Below are 14,442 nucleotides of genomic sequence, written 5' to 3'. Positions count from 1 at the left end.
TGGTGGGGTTGTTTTTTTTTACACTGATAATTCCCTAGACTTGCTTCTGTTGCATTGGCAGCCTAAATCAAATCAGTATACAGTACTTGAAGTGATGCTTAGAGACTTGACTAAACTACCGTACTAGTATAATGTTGCATTACAAGTATATCAGTTAAAGTTGATGCAATAAAATTTTTCAGTGAGTATTTTAAAAATATATTTTCTACCTTCTCAGAAGCCCCAAATTATCCCAATTATTAGGCATTCAAAATTTGGGTGATAATTGTATTCCCCTATGTCTCCAGATTCCATCACCCCTATCCAGAATAGCCAGTGCTCAGGGATGATGGAAACTGCAGTCCACAAAATACCAGCTCTCCTTATTGTCAAGTGGCACCTGGCTACCAAAACCCATTTAGTTCTTTAGATAACATCCATTTTAAATCAGCTTAAAAGCATTACTGTATGATTTCTGAAAGTGAGCTCCAAATCATTCTTATGCTACAACGAAATGCTCTCGTGTGTGTGTGTGTGTGTGTGTGTGTGTGTTCCAAATCTCAATATTGGCATTTGGGGGCTTCTGTCTTCTCATCACACTGCCAACATCTGATATCTCAGATTCCACATTTAAATATATTTTCTCATCTTAGTGTTTTGTTCAAATTTGTTTCCTATCCAGATTATATAATAGGAAGATATATAACAGAAATGTGTGTCCCATGTCTGTATGATTTTTTATAATTAATTTCCTTTGAAAGAGTTTTTTTTTAAATGACAACCACAGCAGTTTCCTATGGTGAATGAAAGCACGAGTATTGAACTCTTCTGTGCAAAACTATTGACTCGTGTCCCATAGGGAACAATGGGGTGCGTGCCCATGACACGTGTGGGCTCCATACTGGTGTGCCGGCGTGCTGTTGCGTGCATGAGCCCCATTCATTTAAATGGGGCTCAAGCATAGGTGGAATTTGCTTTACGCAGGGGAGTCCAGAACGGATCCCCTGCACAAAGTAAGGGCACACTGTGTATCTTTTGCTAGTCTTTCTTGTGTTTAGAACTTGAAGTAAAAAAACCTAAAACAAAATAGGCAATGATAATTCATTTTTGCTGTGGAAACCCTTATCTACTTAGAATTCTGTCTGAACCTATGAGAATCCTATTCCAATAATATTTGACCATCTTAATTATTTGGTAGATTGATAATGTCCAGAACCAATTGAATCCCCCTCCTCTTACTTTTTTTTCTCATTCGTGGTTGTTTATTAATTTCAGTGTATTGTTATGTATTTTTTAAAACCATGTTTTATTGTTTAATTTTATACTTGGGAGGGAGGGTTGGACCTGGGTCTTGTGGGGCTTAGTGTTTTTATTGCTGTATATTGTACAAACTTTGTTGTTACCTGCCTTGATCCCCAAAACAGAAGAGGTGGTATATAAACATTTATTTATTTATTTATTTATTTATTTATTTATTTATTTATTATGTTTCCCAACAGACCTGACTGATTTTACAGTGCTTGCTATCTTGTAAAATTAAGGAGCTATTATACACAGCTTGTATATAAATAATAACTGCTAATAAGTTTTTAAAATTGATTTTCTATGGTAGCCACCTTGGATCCCACTCTGGAAAAAAGGTGGCATACAAATGAAATAAATGAAATAAAACTAATAATAACTCTGATAGATTTCTCTTTATAGCCACAAATAATAGCCTGAATTAAATATTTTTTAAAAGTCCTTGTTGGAGTTAAGGCTTTAACTTGTGTTTTCAATTAGTTTTAACATATATCTTTAAACAGTTGATCAATATGATCCCTCCATATTGTGATTTGTGTTTAATGCTTACAATACTTGATGCTGCTCTTCCTCCTCTTTGTAAAGCTGGACTGATCTGCATAAGTTTATATCTCATAATTTGATAAAATCTGTTCATGTAATGTCCCTTTAAAAATTAATAATTTTGATGTAGCAACAAGAAGGGATTATAACACTATCAAAGAATAGGAATTAATAATCCTTGAAGAATATTTCCTTATATATATGAAATGGTCTTATTTCTACCTACTTTCATCTAATAAGGACAGTACAGATTTCCAACAGAATCAAGAGCAGGAAACATTGTCAAAAGGTCTAAGTTTCAGTTCTCCTGGCTCTTCTTATCACACTGCCTTTTTTGTTTCTCTCTCACTCTAGTGTCCAGTAGGCTTTGAAGGGAAGAACTGTGAGTATGACACTGATGAGTGTCAGTCACACCCCTGCCAGAATGGAGGCACTTGCATCGACCTTGTGGGTCGTTATATTTGTTCCTGTCCACCAGGAACTTTGGGTAAGTGATGATTGGGTAGGGAGATCTTTGTTATGTAAATAATATACTTCTGCAGTAGCAGAAATGAACAATATGAAAAGGAGAGGACTTGAGGTTTTTGCCATTGCAGTTTTGAGTTCCTGGTTGAATAATGTGAAGAGAGACTCTGGATTTTTTCCCTTAGGTCACAGGATGGAGGATATAGGCTCAGAATAGTTTTGAAGCAGGACAACCACAGAGTTGGTCCTTCTGGAGCAGTGATTCCCTAGTGTTGTTAGACTTCAGACCCTGTTGCCCACACTAGAGAGATGGGCACTATAGTCGAAAACTACCTGGTGGCCACATGGATGTCTTCTACCATAAGGCATTGGGGGGAAAGAATACTAATTTTTTCTAGAGCGCCACAGAGTGTAGAAAACGAGTTCTTTTACCTATGGAGACAATTAAAAAGGTGTGGGGAAGAGGTTTAGACTTTCCTGTGTTGGGATGTTTGTGTGGTGACTTTGTGTTATTTCTCTAGGTGTCTTGTGTGAAATTAATGAGGATGATTGTGCCATGAATCCTGGCAGTCGTGTCCCTAAGTGCCTCAATAATGGAACATGTGTGGACAGAGTGGGTGGTTACCGATGCAGCTGCCCACCAGGCTTTACAGGCGAGCGTTGTGAGGGAGACATAAATGAATGCCAATCCAATCACTGCCACCCACGCAACACACTTGACTGCGTTCAGGAAGCCAGTGACTATCAGTGCATTTGCAAGCCTGGCTACACTGGTGAGTGGGAGTGCATGCTAAGTTATTGCGATGGGTGTCAAAGTAGAGAAGAGTGTGTGATCTGGGCTACAGTGATGGTATGTAGGGCAGCCAGGTTTAAGTAAAGAATGGTGAGTAGCAAGAAGTAGGCAAGGTGTGCTTAATCAATTAGGAACTACATGATAAAGGGAAAAACCGTCATAGTTCATTTTAACCTACATCTTAAAGAAACATACCTGGTTTAACAAGCAGCCCTAACGTTTTAGATTCAAAGCCTAAGGTTTTTTGGAATCCCCCAAATTGCTTTTCCAGCCATAGAAATTACAAAATGAGCATATGAGTCTTTCGTTGCAAGAGGCATGATAAATGTAGGTTCTGGTTTCTCTAGCACTATTCTATTGGTGCAGCAGGCTGAAACTATGGCTAACAGTGACACTAATTTTATTAAATAAAACAAAAGAAGGGGACTGTATCTAACCATTTAATTTCAGCAGAACAGCAGGGCATACGCATTTGCTGGTTATATTTTTCTGTAGCCCCATGCTGCTCAAATTGTTGTATGGCTTTTCATGTTGTTCAGATAATCCATCACAATGTTGTACCGTAAATCATAGGGTTTTTTCCCTTCTGTCTTACAAATAGTATGTGGTTGATTTGTTTTTCCATTTGGTCCATTTTGCCTTATAAATGCTGGTTGACAGCAAAAAAAAGGAATGCTCTTTGACATCCTATTCTACCTCTTACAGCGAATGCTTAGCATTCTTTGTTCTGTGGGGGATTTCTAACTTGACTATGTATAAACTCTGAACTACTTGTGCATAAATTTTTAGCACCATTTCCCATTTGTTTGTTTCTAGACTTTTGCTTGGTACATTTAGTATCTTCCAGTTGCACAGAGCTATGTTATAGTAGTTTTATTTCTGAAATTACACATAGTTACACACTCACTGGTTACATATCGAGGCCAGTGCAATTTCATAATGAGGATATATGCTACATACAATTGTTTTCCCATATTCATAAGCAGCCCAGTTTGTGGGGAAAGGTAGATGTTTGTGATCATGATGATGATAGAGGCTCAAGTGCAGACAAGTGGGTGTATGTGAAACTAAGTGCACTTTAAAGCCATAAAGGCAGAGGTAGGAGTTGTACCAAATATCATTGGAGAAGTATGTGTATGCATGGAGGATTAAAATGTGTGTATCAGGTAGTTCTTTTTTACGATGTATGTGCAAGGAGAGAATGCAGGAAGTGGCAGTAAGATACAGGGCCAGATATGGTAGGGTAATGTTCTTGGCCTTGCTCAAATGTTTGTTGTCTTATGGACAGGTCTCTACCAGTAACACTCTGTTTTTCTCTTCAGGCCGTCACTGTAAGAATATTGTGAATGCATGTGAGTCTCAGCCTTGTCAAAATGGTGGACAATGTAAGCTGGCAGTAAACCTGCCTCTAGGATACACCTGCCACTGCCCCCGGGTAAGTGCCTTCCAGCTCTGTGCCCATGAACTGATGAATGCAGATCCTCAACAGAATCATTACAAAGGAGTATATTTAAGGAGAGGATGACAGTGGGTTTGTTAAATGGAAAAACTGTAAGGTGGATAAGCTGAAGCTGTGGCTTGAGTGAATATTGGTTCCTGCTAAGTAAGGGGTTTGTCATTCAGACTTTTGGCCAGGGAGTATAGCATTCTCTAGTAGAAAGCTTGCTGTGGAAAGGAGTTCTGCTTCCATTGGATGAATGGTGAGGAGCAGTTCCGCTGCAAGACCTGACATTACCCACAGAACTGGATGTTCTGATTGCAGTTCCAACAAGAGTGGTTTGGTGCAGTAAAAGGCAGAGTTTTCATTTGCCCAGGAAAGGGAGTATTGTGCTGGTGTGCCTGTGCTAGAGAGTGAGGGATATGAGAAGATAGTTGAAGGCAGGATGTCAGCTTTAAGTCTACATCTTTCTAGAGGGAAGGATTTCCTAACTATGGTGAGGATTAGATGGGGAACAAGACTGTTGAGGGTTTTTGTTTTGTTCCTATCTTAGCCATTGGAGAATATTCTGGATTTTATGAGCTTTTCTGTGCTAACTGTCTTTCCAGGGCTACTCGGGCTTTAACTGTGAGCGCAGCATCCTCTCCTGCCGGGAACTCTTCTGCTTCAATGGTGGCACCTGCCGGACCTCAGTCCTTGGTGCTCGCTGCTACTGTCCACCTGGGTGGGCTGGACCTGACTGCCGCCTTCGTGCAAACAGTAGCTGCTCAAGCCTGCCTTGTCACAATGGGGGTGCCTGCCATGAGATTTCTAGCCCTCCTTATTTTCAGTGCCTTTGTCTTGGGGACTTCTCTGGCCCACAGTGCCAGGCCCCACGCCACATGCATCCCCCTCAGCTCCCTGAGGTCCGTTGTCCACTGGAGGAATGTGCTGCCAAGGCTGGAGATTGGTACTGTGATAAGATGTGCAATATTCCAGCTTGTCACTGGGATGGGGGTGACTGTTCCCTGTTGGTGGATGATCCCTGGAAGCAGTGTGAGAGCCCGCAATGTTGGCAATACTTCAACAACAGCCAGTGTGATGAGCTATGCAACACTGTTGAATGCCTTTATGATAATTTTGACTGCAAGAACCGAGATCGCACCTGCAAGTGAGTCCAGCTGCTGCATGGTGTTTTTTTTTTTTTTGGGGGGGGGGTAGGGTGGACTCTAGTGATATACCATATACCAGATTCTCCAAATATGGAGGGTTGGGTTTTACTCCAGATTAACCAAATGAGAGTGCAAAGCTTCTTACTAACCAAATGAGAGTGCAAAGTTTCTTACTTGGGGTAAGGGAGTGCTATACACAAGCCCTCAAAGCTCAAGTTATTTCCCAAACCTAGAGACTTGAACATTTCTTTTTGTTCCTGTATCCTTCTCCTTGTGTATAACACTTGTGTTGAGGATGTGTAGAAATAATCCCTCCTGCAGACCCACACTGTTGTGTGCTCTTCCCTTAGTGATGATTAGCCATTCAGGGTGAACTGTTATCTGGGTTAGCACAGCATTTTTCTTGACTGGTTTGATACAGTTCTGTCTCCTTCTTCCTCCACAGCCCTGTTTATGAAAAATACTGCTCAGATCACTTTGCTGATGGACGCTGTGACCAGGGCTGTAACACTGAAGAATGTGGCTGGGATGGTCTCGATTGTGCCCGGGAAGTGCCTGAGCACTTGGCAAATGGTGTTTTGGTCATAACGGTGCTGCTGCATCCTGATGAACTGCTCCGCACAAGTACTGTCTTCCTCCAGAAGCTAAGTGCCATTTTGCGAACCTCAGTGCGCTTTCGGCTTGATAACAATGGCAATTATATGATCAAGCCATATTATGGATCTGGTGCTCGACATCGCAGGGAGCTGGGGCAAGAGATTATTGGGTAAGAGGTACAGATGAACCCAAGGAAAGGGAAGGGTTTCAAGGCTGGCTAATAGAGCTGCTATGGCACTTAGCAGCAATCTGGGTTTGGAGGATATTGAGGGAGGAGGAAACACAGCTTGCATGGGAAGAAGCAGTTTAGGGAAACTGTTTCCAGCTGCCTTCACTAGAGAAGATGCCCGAGAAAGTACATAACTGTAACTACCTGTCTGCCACTTTTGCAAAAATGCTACAAATCCAAATGACCACAGAAGAGGCTTCAGAGCCAAATAGTAGATTATACACTGATAAATTGCCATAAGCATTCATTCTCAAAGAATTTCACTATGTTACCCAAGGAATATATGCAGTTAATACAACTCTTAAAAATAAAAATAAAGAAGTAAGTCCCTAAGGTGGTGCCAGATTACTGGAGATCTGTGTGAATGTCAGTGAAATATACTGAATGCACCATTAAAACAAATGAGATAACTGTTAACAGTTATGGGGAAAATGCATATATTTATTGTAGAGGGAGAATTATAACAATTGCATTGGCATTCCTAATGTTCATACATCTGGAGGCAAGGGTAATTTCAGCCCGAAATGCCTCTAGTAAATTCAGATGTAAAAAGCTAGGTCTTCTCACAAACTGAAGGGTGGTACTTCTTGTAGAGGTGGTTGACTTGCACTAGGCCCTTACAATTCTTGGCTCTTTCTCCAGGTCTGAAGTTACTCTTGAGATTGATAACCGCCTCTGCTATCAAGCTTCAGACAAGTGCTTTCCTGATGCAGAAAGTGCTGCTGACTACCTTGGTGCTCTCTCAGCTGTAGAGCGCCTAGAGTTCCCATACCCACTCAAGGCTGTAAAAGGTAAGGGTCCTTTTGTGGGAGTTGGGGAATCACAGTTTTTCTGCATTTGGTTTTTCTTCCCTCTGCCTGGTTTAAAGTACAGCGTGTTATTGGAAGTTCTATTAATGCTGTGACATTGCTTCTTTAGGTGTAAAGTTGGAAGATGGGTCAGACCCACTCAAGCTGCTACCACTGCTGGTGGTAGCAGCCCTGATCCTCCTGGTGATTCTGGTGTTGGGTGTGCTGGTAGCACGACGCAAAAGAGAGCATAGCACCCTCTGGTTTCCTGAAGGTTTCAGTTTGAAGAAAGAGAATAGCAACAAGAACCGCCGTGAGCCTGTGGGCCAGGATGCCCTCGGCATGAAGTAAGAGACTCTCACACATCCAGCTGCTGCCCAGAATCAATACATAGTCCCTGTTACAGAGAACCTTGCAAATAACTTTCTAGAAGTTACTTGCCAGCCAAAGTAAATTTCTGTATTGATCTGCTAAGAAGCTACTAGTCTCCATTTCTTTGCTGGCTGCAGAAAAAGAGAAGCCATTTCTCTGCAGCCAGTGCGGAAACACAGTCTAGTGAAAGAGAAGAAAAGATGTTTACTCAAGGGAAGAGGTAGAAAGATGGATCACACTATCACCCCTCCTGTTCTCTTTCTGTGCTGACAGGGGAGGAATAGATTTGCTTTTCTCTTCAGTTAGCATTGAAACCAAGCAGGCTGTTGGAGGAGGAATCCATTTATTCTCTTCCGGTCTGCTCACTCACTTACATGGAATTCATTGTCACCTGTGGCTTCCAAGCAAGTTCTTAGATACAAGGCCTCTGTCCCTCTGTAGCAGCTGCTACAGAGAACAGTCAGTAGTAACTTGTCAGATTGTGCAGCATTGTCAGCAGTACTAGTGAGTAGTTCATGGAGAACATTTCCTTTAATTATGCTTGTATGTGGGTGTACATAAAAGAAAGCAAGTTGTTGAAAACCAGTTACTGTCTTCCTTGCACTACCATTTGGCTTCATTGCTCCCCCTGCAGGAATATTGGCAAAGGGGAGAGTCTCATACCAGACAGCTCAGAAGACTGGTTGGAAGCTGAATGCCCAGAGGCCAAGAGACTAAAGGTAGTGACTATTCCATTTGGGATTTGCTTCTTTTTCTTCTTTACACTTGTCATTTTTGGAGCAACCCCTCTGTCTGTCTCCACTCTGCTTTCTTTCCTGTCTTTTAAATGCTAGGGCTGCTGGGTTTTTGGTTTTGTTTTGTGTTTTGACCGTGGCCTGGATTTATGTGATCTTTCCCTGCGAAGTACATTGCAGTCAGCAATTACATTGTTGGATGTAGCAGATGAATAGGGGAAATGTCCCCTAAGTTACAGACCTGTGTTTTTCCTTGCCAGGTGGAGGAGCCTACTATAGACTGTGAAGACCCTGTGGACTGCCGCCAATGGACACAGCACCACTTGGTAGCAGCAGACATCCGCATGCCACCTTCTATGGCCCTTACACCACCCCAGGGTGAATTTGACACTGACTGTATGGATGTCAATGTCCGTGGACCAGGTAATTTAGAAAAGAGGGTGGTGGTGGGGCAGAAAACCCTGTGCATAGTCTTTGTCTGCATCTGCAGAACAGAATCAGTCTGTGACTTCTTTTCACAAGCAATGCCCCAACATGCTTTGTTCCCATAGAAATATATAGTGTATTGAGAAAAAAGAAACAAAGTAAATACTTTTTTGGAAAATAAATCATTGTTGGTGGCTCCTTTCAGATGGTTTCACGCCACTTATGCTGGCTTCCTTCTGTGGTGGTGGCATGGAGACTGATCTGGCTGAGGAAGAGGAAGCAGATGATTCTTCAGCCAACATCATTTCAGACCTAATCTGCCAGGGGGCTAATCTGAGTGCCCAAACCGACCGCACTGGAGAGACTGCACTGCACTTGGCTGCCAGATATGCACGTGCAGATGCTGCCAAGCGTTTGTTGGATGCTGGTGCAGACACCAATGCGCAGGACAACACAGGGCGCACACCACTTCATGCTGCTGTGACTGCTGATGCCCAGGGGGTCTTTCAGGTGAGACTTGTCCTCTTGATGTAACAATTCTTTCCCAGTACACTTTTGAAGCCTTTTGGAATCCTGTGAGATATCCATGGCTATTATCATTTGCCTTGCTTACACTGGCAGCACAGTTATGCATTTCCAGTGAAGAGTCACTGCATTTGTTATCACCTATGTTATCATTGCAGAAAGCTAGCCCTTGCTGCAGTTCCCATTGACATAACATCTGAGAACATGAGAACTGGACAGTGGTGGTGTACTATTTTGCATGGTGTGTTTGGTTCCACTCCCACCTAATGTTCCACTATTGTTGACAGATCCTGATCCGGAATCGATCTACAGATTTGGATGCTCGAATGGGGGATGGTTCAACTGCACTGATCCTGGCAGCCAGACTGGCTGTGGAAGGCATGGTGGAGGAATTGATTGCCTGTCATGCCGATGTCAATGCTGTGGACGAGATGGGTATGTAGCCCTCAGAATGAACTGGTTTATCCTACAAGCTGGGCAGCACTGGAATTTGTCTCCGTTACTTAGATAGTTGCCATTAACATCTTCTACTTCAGGTTTTCAGCAGGCCTCCTTATATCTATATTTGCAGATCACAGACTACCTTTTGCAAAAGTATGCCAGATTGATTTTACACATGTAGAGACTTTACACATGCAGAGGCAGTCTCATTCCTCTCCTCCCACTATGCTCACCTTCCAACCTGAACCACTAATCTGGTTACTCTGGATATGCCTCAACCAGCAGGAATTCACTTGGCTGTTTTCCTGAATTTTGTTCATTTTCCTTCCACAAAACTCATTTGGTATCTGTTCCAGAGGTGAGGGCTTTCCATGGGCATGGGCAGTGTTTTTGCAGAGCCCTGTACCCACACAGCTAGAAGAGGGAGAGGTAGGAATACAGTCCGCCCTTCCCTTACGTGGGGGATCTGTTCCGGATCCCCCCGCGTAAAGGAAAAAACGTGGATGCTCATTTGAATGGGGTTCATGCCCGTGACGGTGGTGCAGCAGCGGTGTGCGGGGTGCATGCCGCAGGAGCGTGTGCCATTGTTTGCTTCCGGTGCACACCTCTCTCACTTCCGTCACGGCTTCCAGCATATGCTGGAATCCGCGTAAAACGCCCATGTATAACACTGGCGCACTGTAGTAGAATATCTGAGGGGAAGGCTGTAGTAACAGCAGTGCCTTGTTGTGTTCAAAGAGTGGTGTATGGTCCTGGCAAGAAGGGACAAACAAGCTGTTCCACAGAAAATCTTATCAGACCATTTGTTTTGCAGAACATTAGACATATTGGGGTGGGGGTGGCGGCTTATGGTTGCTCAAATCTGGCCTGGGCATTCATCTACATAACAATGTAGTTTTTTTCTGAGGGCATTTACAAAGTCCCACATCTATAGATGGTCAGGGGTTAGAGGGGTGGTAATGGCTGCAATAGTAATGGAAAAGAAAGTGGTACCTTAAGACTAAGTAGCATTGGGAGAACTGGTATAGCAGAAGGTGTCTGGTAGATTTGAAAGATCATTGACACAGGAGCAGTTTTATTAAGCTGGATGCCATCCTCTCTCCCAGGTAAATCAGCCCTGCACTGGGCAGCAGCTGTCAACAATGTAGAGGCTACAATTGCACTGCTTAAGAATGGGGCTAACAAGGATATGCAGGACAGCAAGGTATGTTCTTGATTATATTTGATTTTTCTTTAAAACCATAGTGCCTTCCCCATAATTTGGAGAATCATAACTGTTACTGTCAGCACCTACTAGCGGGTGGAGTTCTTTCCACTCTTCTAGATGCTTTCCAGGTAGATCTGGTGTCTTTCCTGCCATTTTTGTGCATTTAAAAAAAAATTTGGGGAGTTTTTGGGGGAAGTAGAAGCACTACACAGTACTAGAACATCTACAGTACATGCCCATCAATCTGTCTTCTCTGTGGTAGGAGGAGACACCATTGTTTCTGGCGGCCCGGGAAGGCAGTCATGAGGCAGCCAAAATCCTGCTGGACCACTTCGCTAACCGTGAGATCACAGACCATATGGATCGGCTGCCACGTGATGTGGCCCAGGAGCGCCTGCACCATGACATTGTCCGGCTTTTGGATGACTACAACACTGTGCGCAGCCCACAAGGGGGGCTACCTGCTGGTCATTCCCTTTCCCCGCTCATGTGCCCTCCCAATAGCTACTTACCCAGCCTCAAGCCCACTCCACAAGGCAAGAAGAGCCGGCGGCCTAGTGCCAAGAATGTGACAGCAGGTAGCAGTGCCAGCCTGGCCCGGGAGAGCAAAGAGGCCAAGGCCCGTGCCAAGAAGCTTAACCTGGAGTGTCAAGGTGCTCTCTTGGAAAGTTCTGTCACCCTGTCTCCTGTTGATTCACTGGACTCCCCATATGTGCCCAACCCTGCCTCGCCAGGGGTTTTCCACACAGCCAGTGCATCATTGTCAGTACCCTCCACTCCCATGGTCCATGGCATGATGGAAGCTCCTTTTGCTGTCAGTTTGGCACGCCTCAGTGACCTAGGTGATGGCACCCTTCTCTCTATGAACCGCCTCTCCGTGCCACCTGGCCGCATGGGGCTCAGTCTGGGCATGGTGAGCCCTGTGGCCATGCCTTTTGATTGGCATGCCCGTGTCCCTACTTCCCAGTGCCAGCCAATCATAGGAGTTGTGCACCCTGCTGCCTCCCATCCTAACCTACACCAGCCTGGCCAAGCTTTCCCACCCGGGTTGCTTCTGCCTAACCACATGGCCATGGGTCACAGCTCACAGGGGTTGCCCAATCCAGCTCCTGCACAGGCCAAGGAGCCAGCCCAACCCATGCCCCCACCAGCAACCACCATGCGGGCCAACCAGCCTGTCTCCCCTCAGGAGGGCCAGGGCCAAGGGGCTCCACGTGCAGGGCCCCCACAGTACTTAAAGCCCACAGGGGTGGAGGATTACCCAACACCGCCCTCTCAACACAGTTACACGCAGGGCCAGGATGCAACACCCAAGCACTTCCTCCACCCGCCAAGCGAGCACCCCTACCTGACCCCCTCCCCAGAGTCCCCAGAGCAATGGAGCAGCCCCTCTCCGCACTCCTTGTCCGATTGGTCTGAGTCCACCCCCAGCCCCACTGTCCTGGGCCCCAGCCACACTCAGCTTCCTTCGGCGGAGCCATCCGCTAAAATGCAGGTGTTTGCATGAGGAGCTAAATTGTGGAAAAACTCCCAGAGGCTTGTGTCCCACTGTGGCCCCCATTGGGGCCTGTGCTCACCTCCAGGATCCTGTTGTTTCCCCGAATTGTGTTTTTATAAGAAAAAACTCAAGTGTAAAAAGTTTTTTTAAAAAATAAGATGCCTAATTTGGGAGAGGGGAGGCTTGGCCTCCTCATTCCCTCACTGCCACAGAGCCCAGGCTGTCCCTCCTTTGTTGCCATGACAACCTGATTTCTGGGGAGGTTTTTTTTTAAAAATAACCCTTTTTTGTATAAACCCTGCATTTTACTCTAAACGCTTTTATTTTTACAGCGTATTCAGTGTCAGCCCCTGTTGTGCCACTCTTCTTCCTGTGGGCCTTCATGTTGTGAGGGATGGAGAGGAAAGTAGGCATCCTTTCTCCCCCTCTGTGTGGCATTGTTTGTCGGGTTGAGCACCCACCTCCCTTCCCACCATGTTGGGGCGGGATTTTGCTCACTTTATTTGTGTACTGGGTACGCAGCATTAGCCTAGGCTGGCACTGCCACACAGAGGGCCAAGTCCCAACCTTGCCTCTGTCATGCAGGGAACTGAGCCCCACCCTTGAACTTGGCACTTCATCACATTCCAGGTTAATTTATTCATCTGAAATTCTAAAGCTATGCCTCAGCCCATTCCTCTGCCCCCCCCAAAAAAATCCCTGTGTTGCTTTGGCTAATATTAGCCATGGTCATGGGGATTTCCCAGTCTCCAAAGTATTCTGAGCCACTGTGTTTTTATGCCTGGCCCTTACTGACGTCCCCTCCACTACCTTGTCTGAGGCTGCCTTTGCCTTTCCTGATGGCAAAGCTCTTGCCCCTGCGGTACTGTAGGATCTCTGGGCAGCCACAGACATCATATGTTTCACTTTGGCATGCAAGGTACTGAGATTATATTAAAAAAATACTTGTCTTGTTTCTCCTGAAGACTTTTGGCCCAGCAGTCAACTACCTACTTTCCTCCTTGCACCCTGTACATTCCAGCTATTCCTGGCTGTAAATACTGCTGGTGGGAGCAGTGAGCAGGCAGGAGCCCAGTCCAGGGGCGACTGCTGCTCCCTGTTCCCTCTTCCCTTCCCATGCTGTGTAGTGTAATGGGGGGACAGCCCTGCTAGTCTCCCCTCTGCTATAGAAGGACCATTTCTAGCTCATTTTAAAACCCCCTTTTTAAAAAAAAAATCCAGTGTAAACCAAGTAGCTTTAAAGCAGCTGGGTGCTTTGTGTACAGAGCGGCTTGAGCCGCGGCATAATAAACATAGCTAATAAGGAAACTGCCTCCGCTTCCTTTGTGTGTCATTTCTTTCTTTGTTTATTATTTACTCATACTTTTGGGTTTAGGTTATTAAATGATTCATTAAAAGTATCCCACTACCAATAATTATAATTCCATGGATACCATCTTATTTCCCATCCACGTATCCTGGTAAGTGCTGAATACCAAGAAAACATTCTTCCATTATGAGCCTTACAGCTGCCTGTTCTATGCCACCAATGTAGCTTCTGGACAAACATGTGAAAGAGGACTCGCAAGAATCAGTTTTCCAACATGGGGGCACTGAGATCAATATACTTTGAAAGACAATCTAATATGATTAAATTTTTGTTTAAACAAAAATAATATATATTGCCCTGTATCCGAGGTCTTAGGACATTAGTTCCCAAACTTTGGCTCTCCAGGTATTTTGGACTTCTGTTCCCAAAATGCCAAGCCAACTTGGTCAGCTAGCAGGAAGTCTGGGAGCTGAAGTCCAAAACATCTGGATGACTAAAGTTTGGAAACCGCTGTCATGGTATCTTGGGGCCTGAACAGACAGGCCAAAATAAAGCTGCTTTGGATCACATTGGAGGTATGCTGTTTAAATTATGCATGCGTCCTAAGATGCCAAAAGCCATGGCAAAGCCACGCTCCAGCCCGGC

The 14,442-nt window shown here is 44.6% G+C and overlaps 1 protein-coding gene across 3 annotated transcripts in view; it reads left to right on the top strand.

Moving 5' to 3' along the window:
• Positions 1-13,796, top strand: part of NOTCH3 (notch receptor 3) — an 80,425-nt gene extending 66,629 nt beyond the window's left edge. For 2 of the 3 annotated variants that reach the window (XM_089533425.1, XM_089533443.1), the window contains 13 exons: positions 2,179-2,311; positions 2,811-3,062; positions 4,405-4,517; positions 5,129-5,670; positions 6,117-6,437; positions 7,140-7,288; positions 7,416-7,632; positions 8,292-8,376; positions 8,625-8,814; positions 9,023-9,327; positions 9,630-9,777; positions 10,890-10,987; positions 11,253-13,796. In XM_089533425.1, coding sequence (XP_089389551.1) covers positions 2,179-2,311; positions 2,811-3,062; positions 4,405-4,517; positions 5,129-5,670; positions 6,117-6,437; positions 7,140-7,288; positions 7,416-7,632; positions 8,292-8,376; positions 8,625-8,814; positions 9,023-9,327; positions 9,630-9,777; positions 10,890-10,987; positions 11,253-12,497 — 3,798 coding nt within the window. In that variant the 3' untranslated portion in view covers positions 12,498-13,796. The remainder of the gene's footprint in view (positions 1-2,178; positions 2,312-2,810; positions 3,063-4,404; positions 4,518-5,128; positions 5,671-6,116; positions 6,438-7,139; positions 7,289-7,415; positions 7,633-8,291; positions 8,377-8,624; positions 8,815-9,022; positions 9,328-9,629; positions 9,778-10,889; positions 10,988-11,252) is intronic. The other variant, XM_089533433.1, reaches the window with a different exon arrangement.
• The last annotated feature ends 646 nt before the right edge of the window (positions 13,797-14,442 follow it).

The sequence above is a fragment of the Sceloporus occidentalis genome, unplaced genomic scaffold (assembly GCF_023333645.1).
Source record: "Sceloporus occidentalis isolate IW3139 unplaced genomic scaffold, rSceOcc1.0.p SCAF_1, whole genome shotgun sequence".
Classification (NCBI taxonomy): domain Eukaryota; kingdom Metazoa; phylum Chordata; class Lepidosauria; order Squamata; family Phrynosomatidae; genus Sceloporus; species Sceloporus occidentalis.
This window is presented reverse-complemented; position numbering and strand designations above follow the sequence as displayed.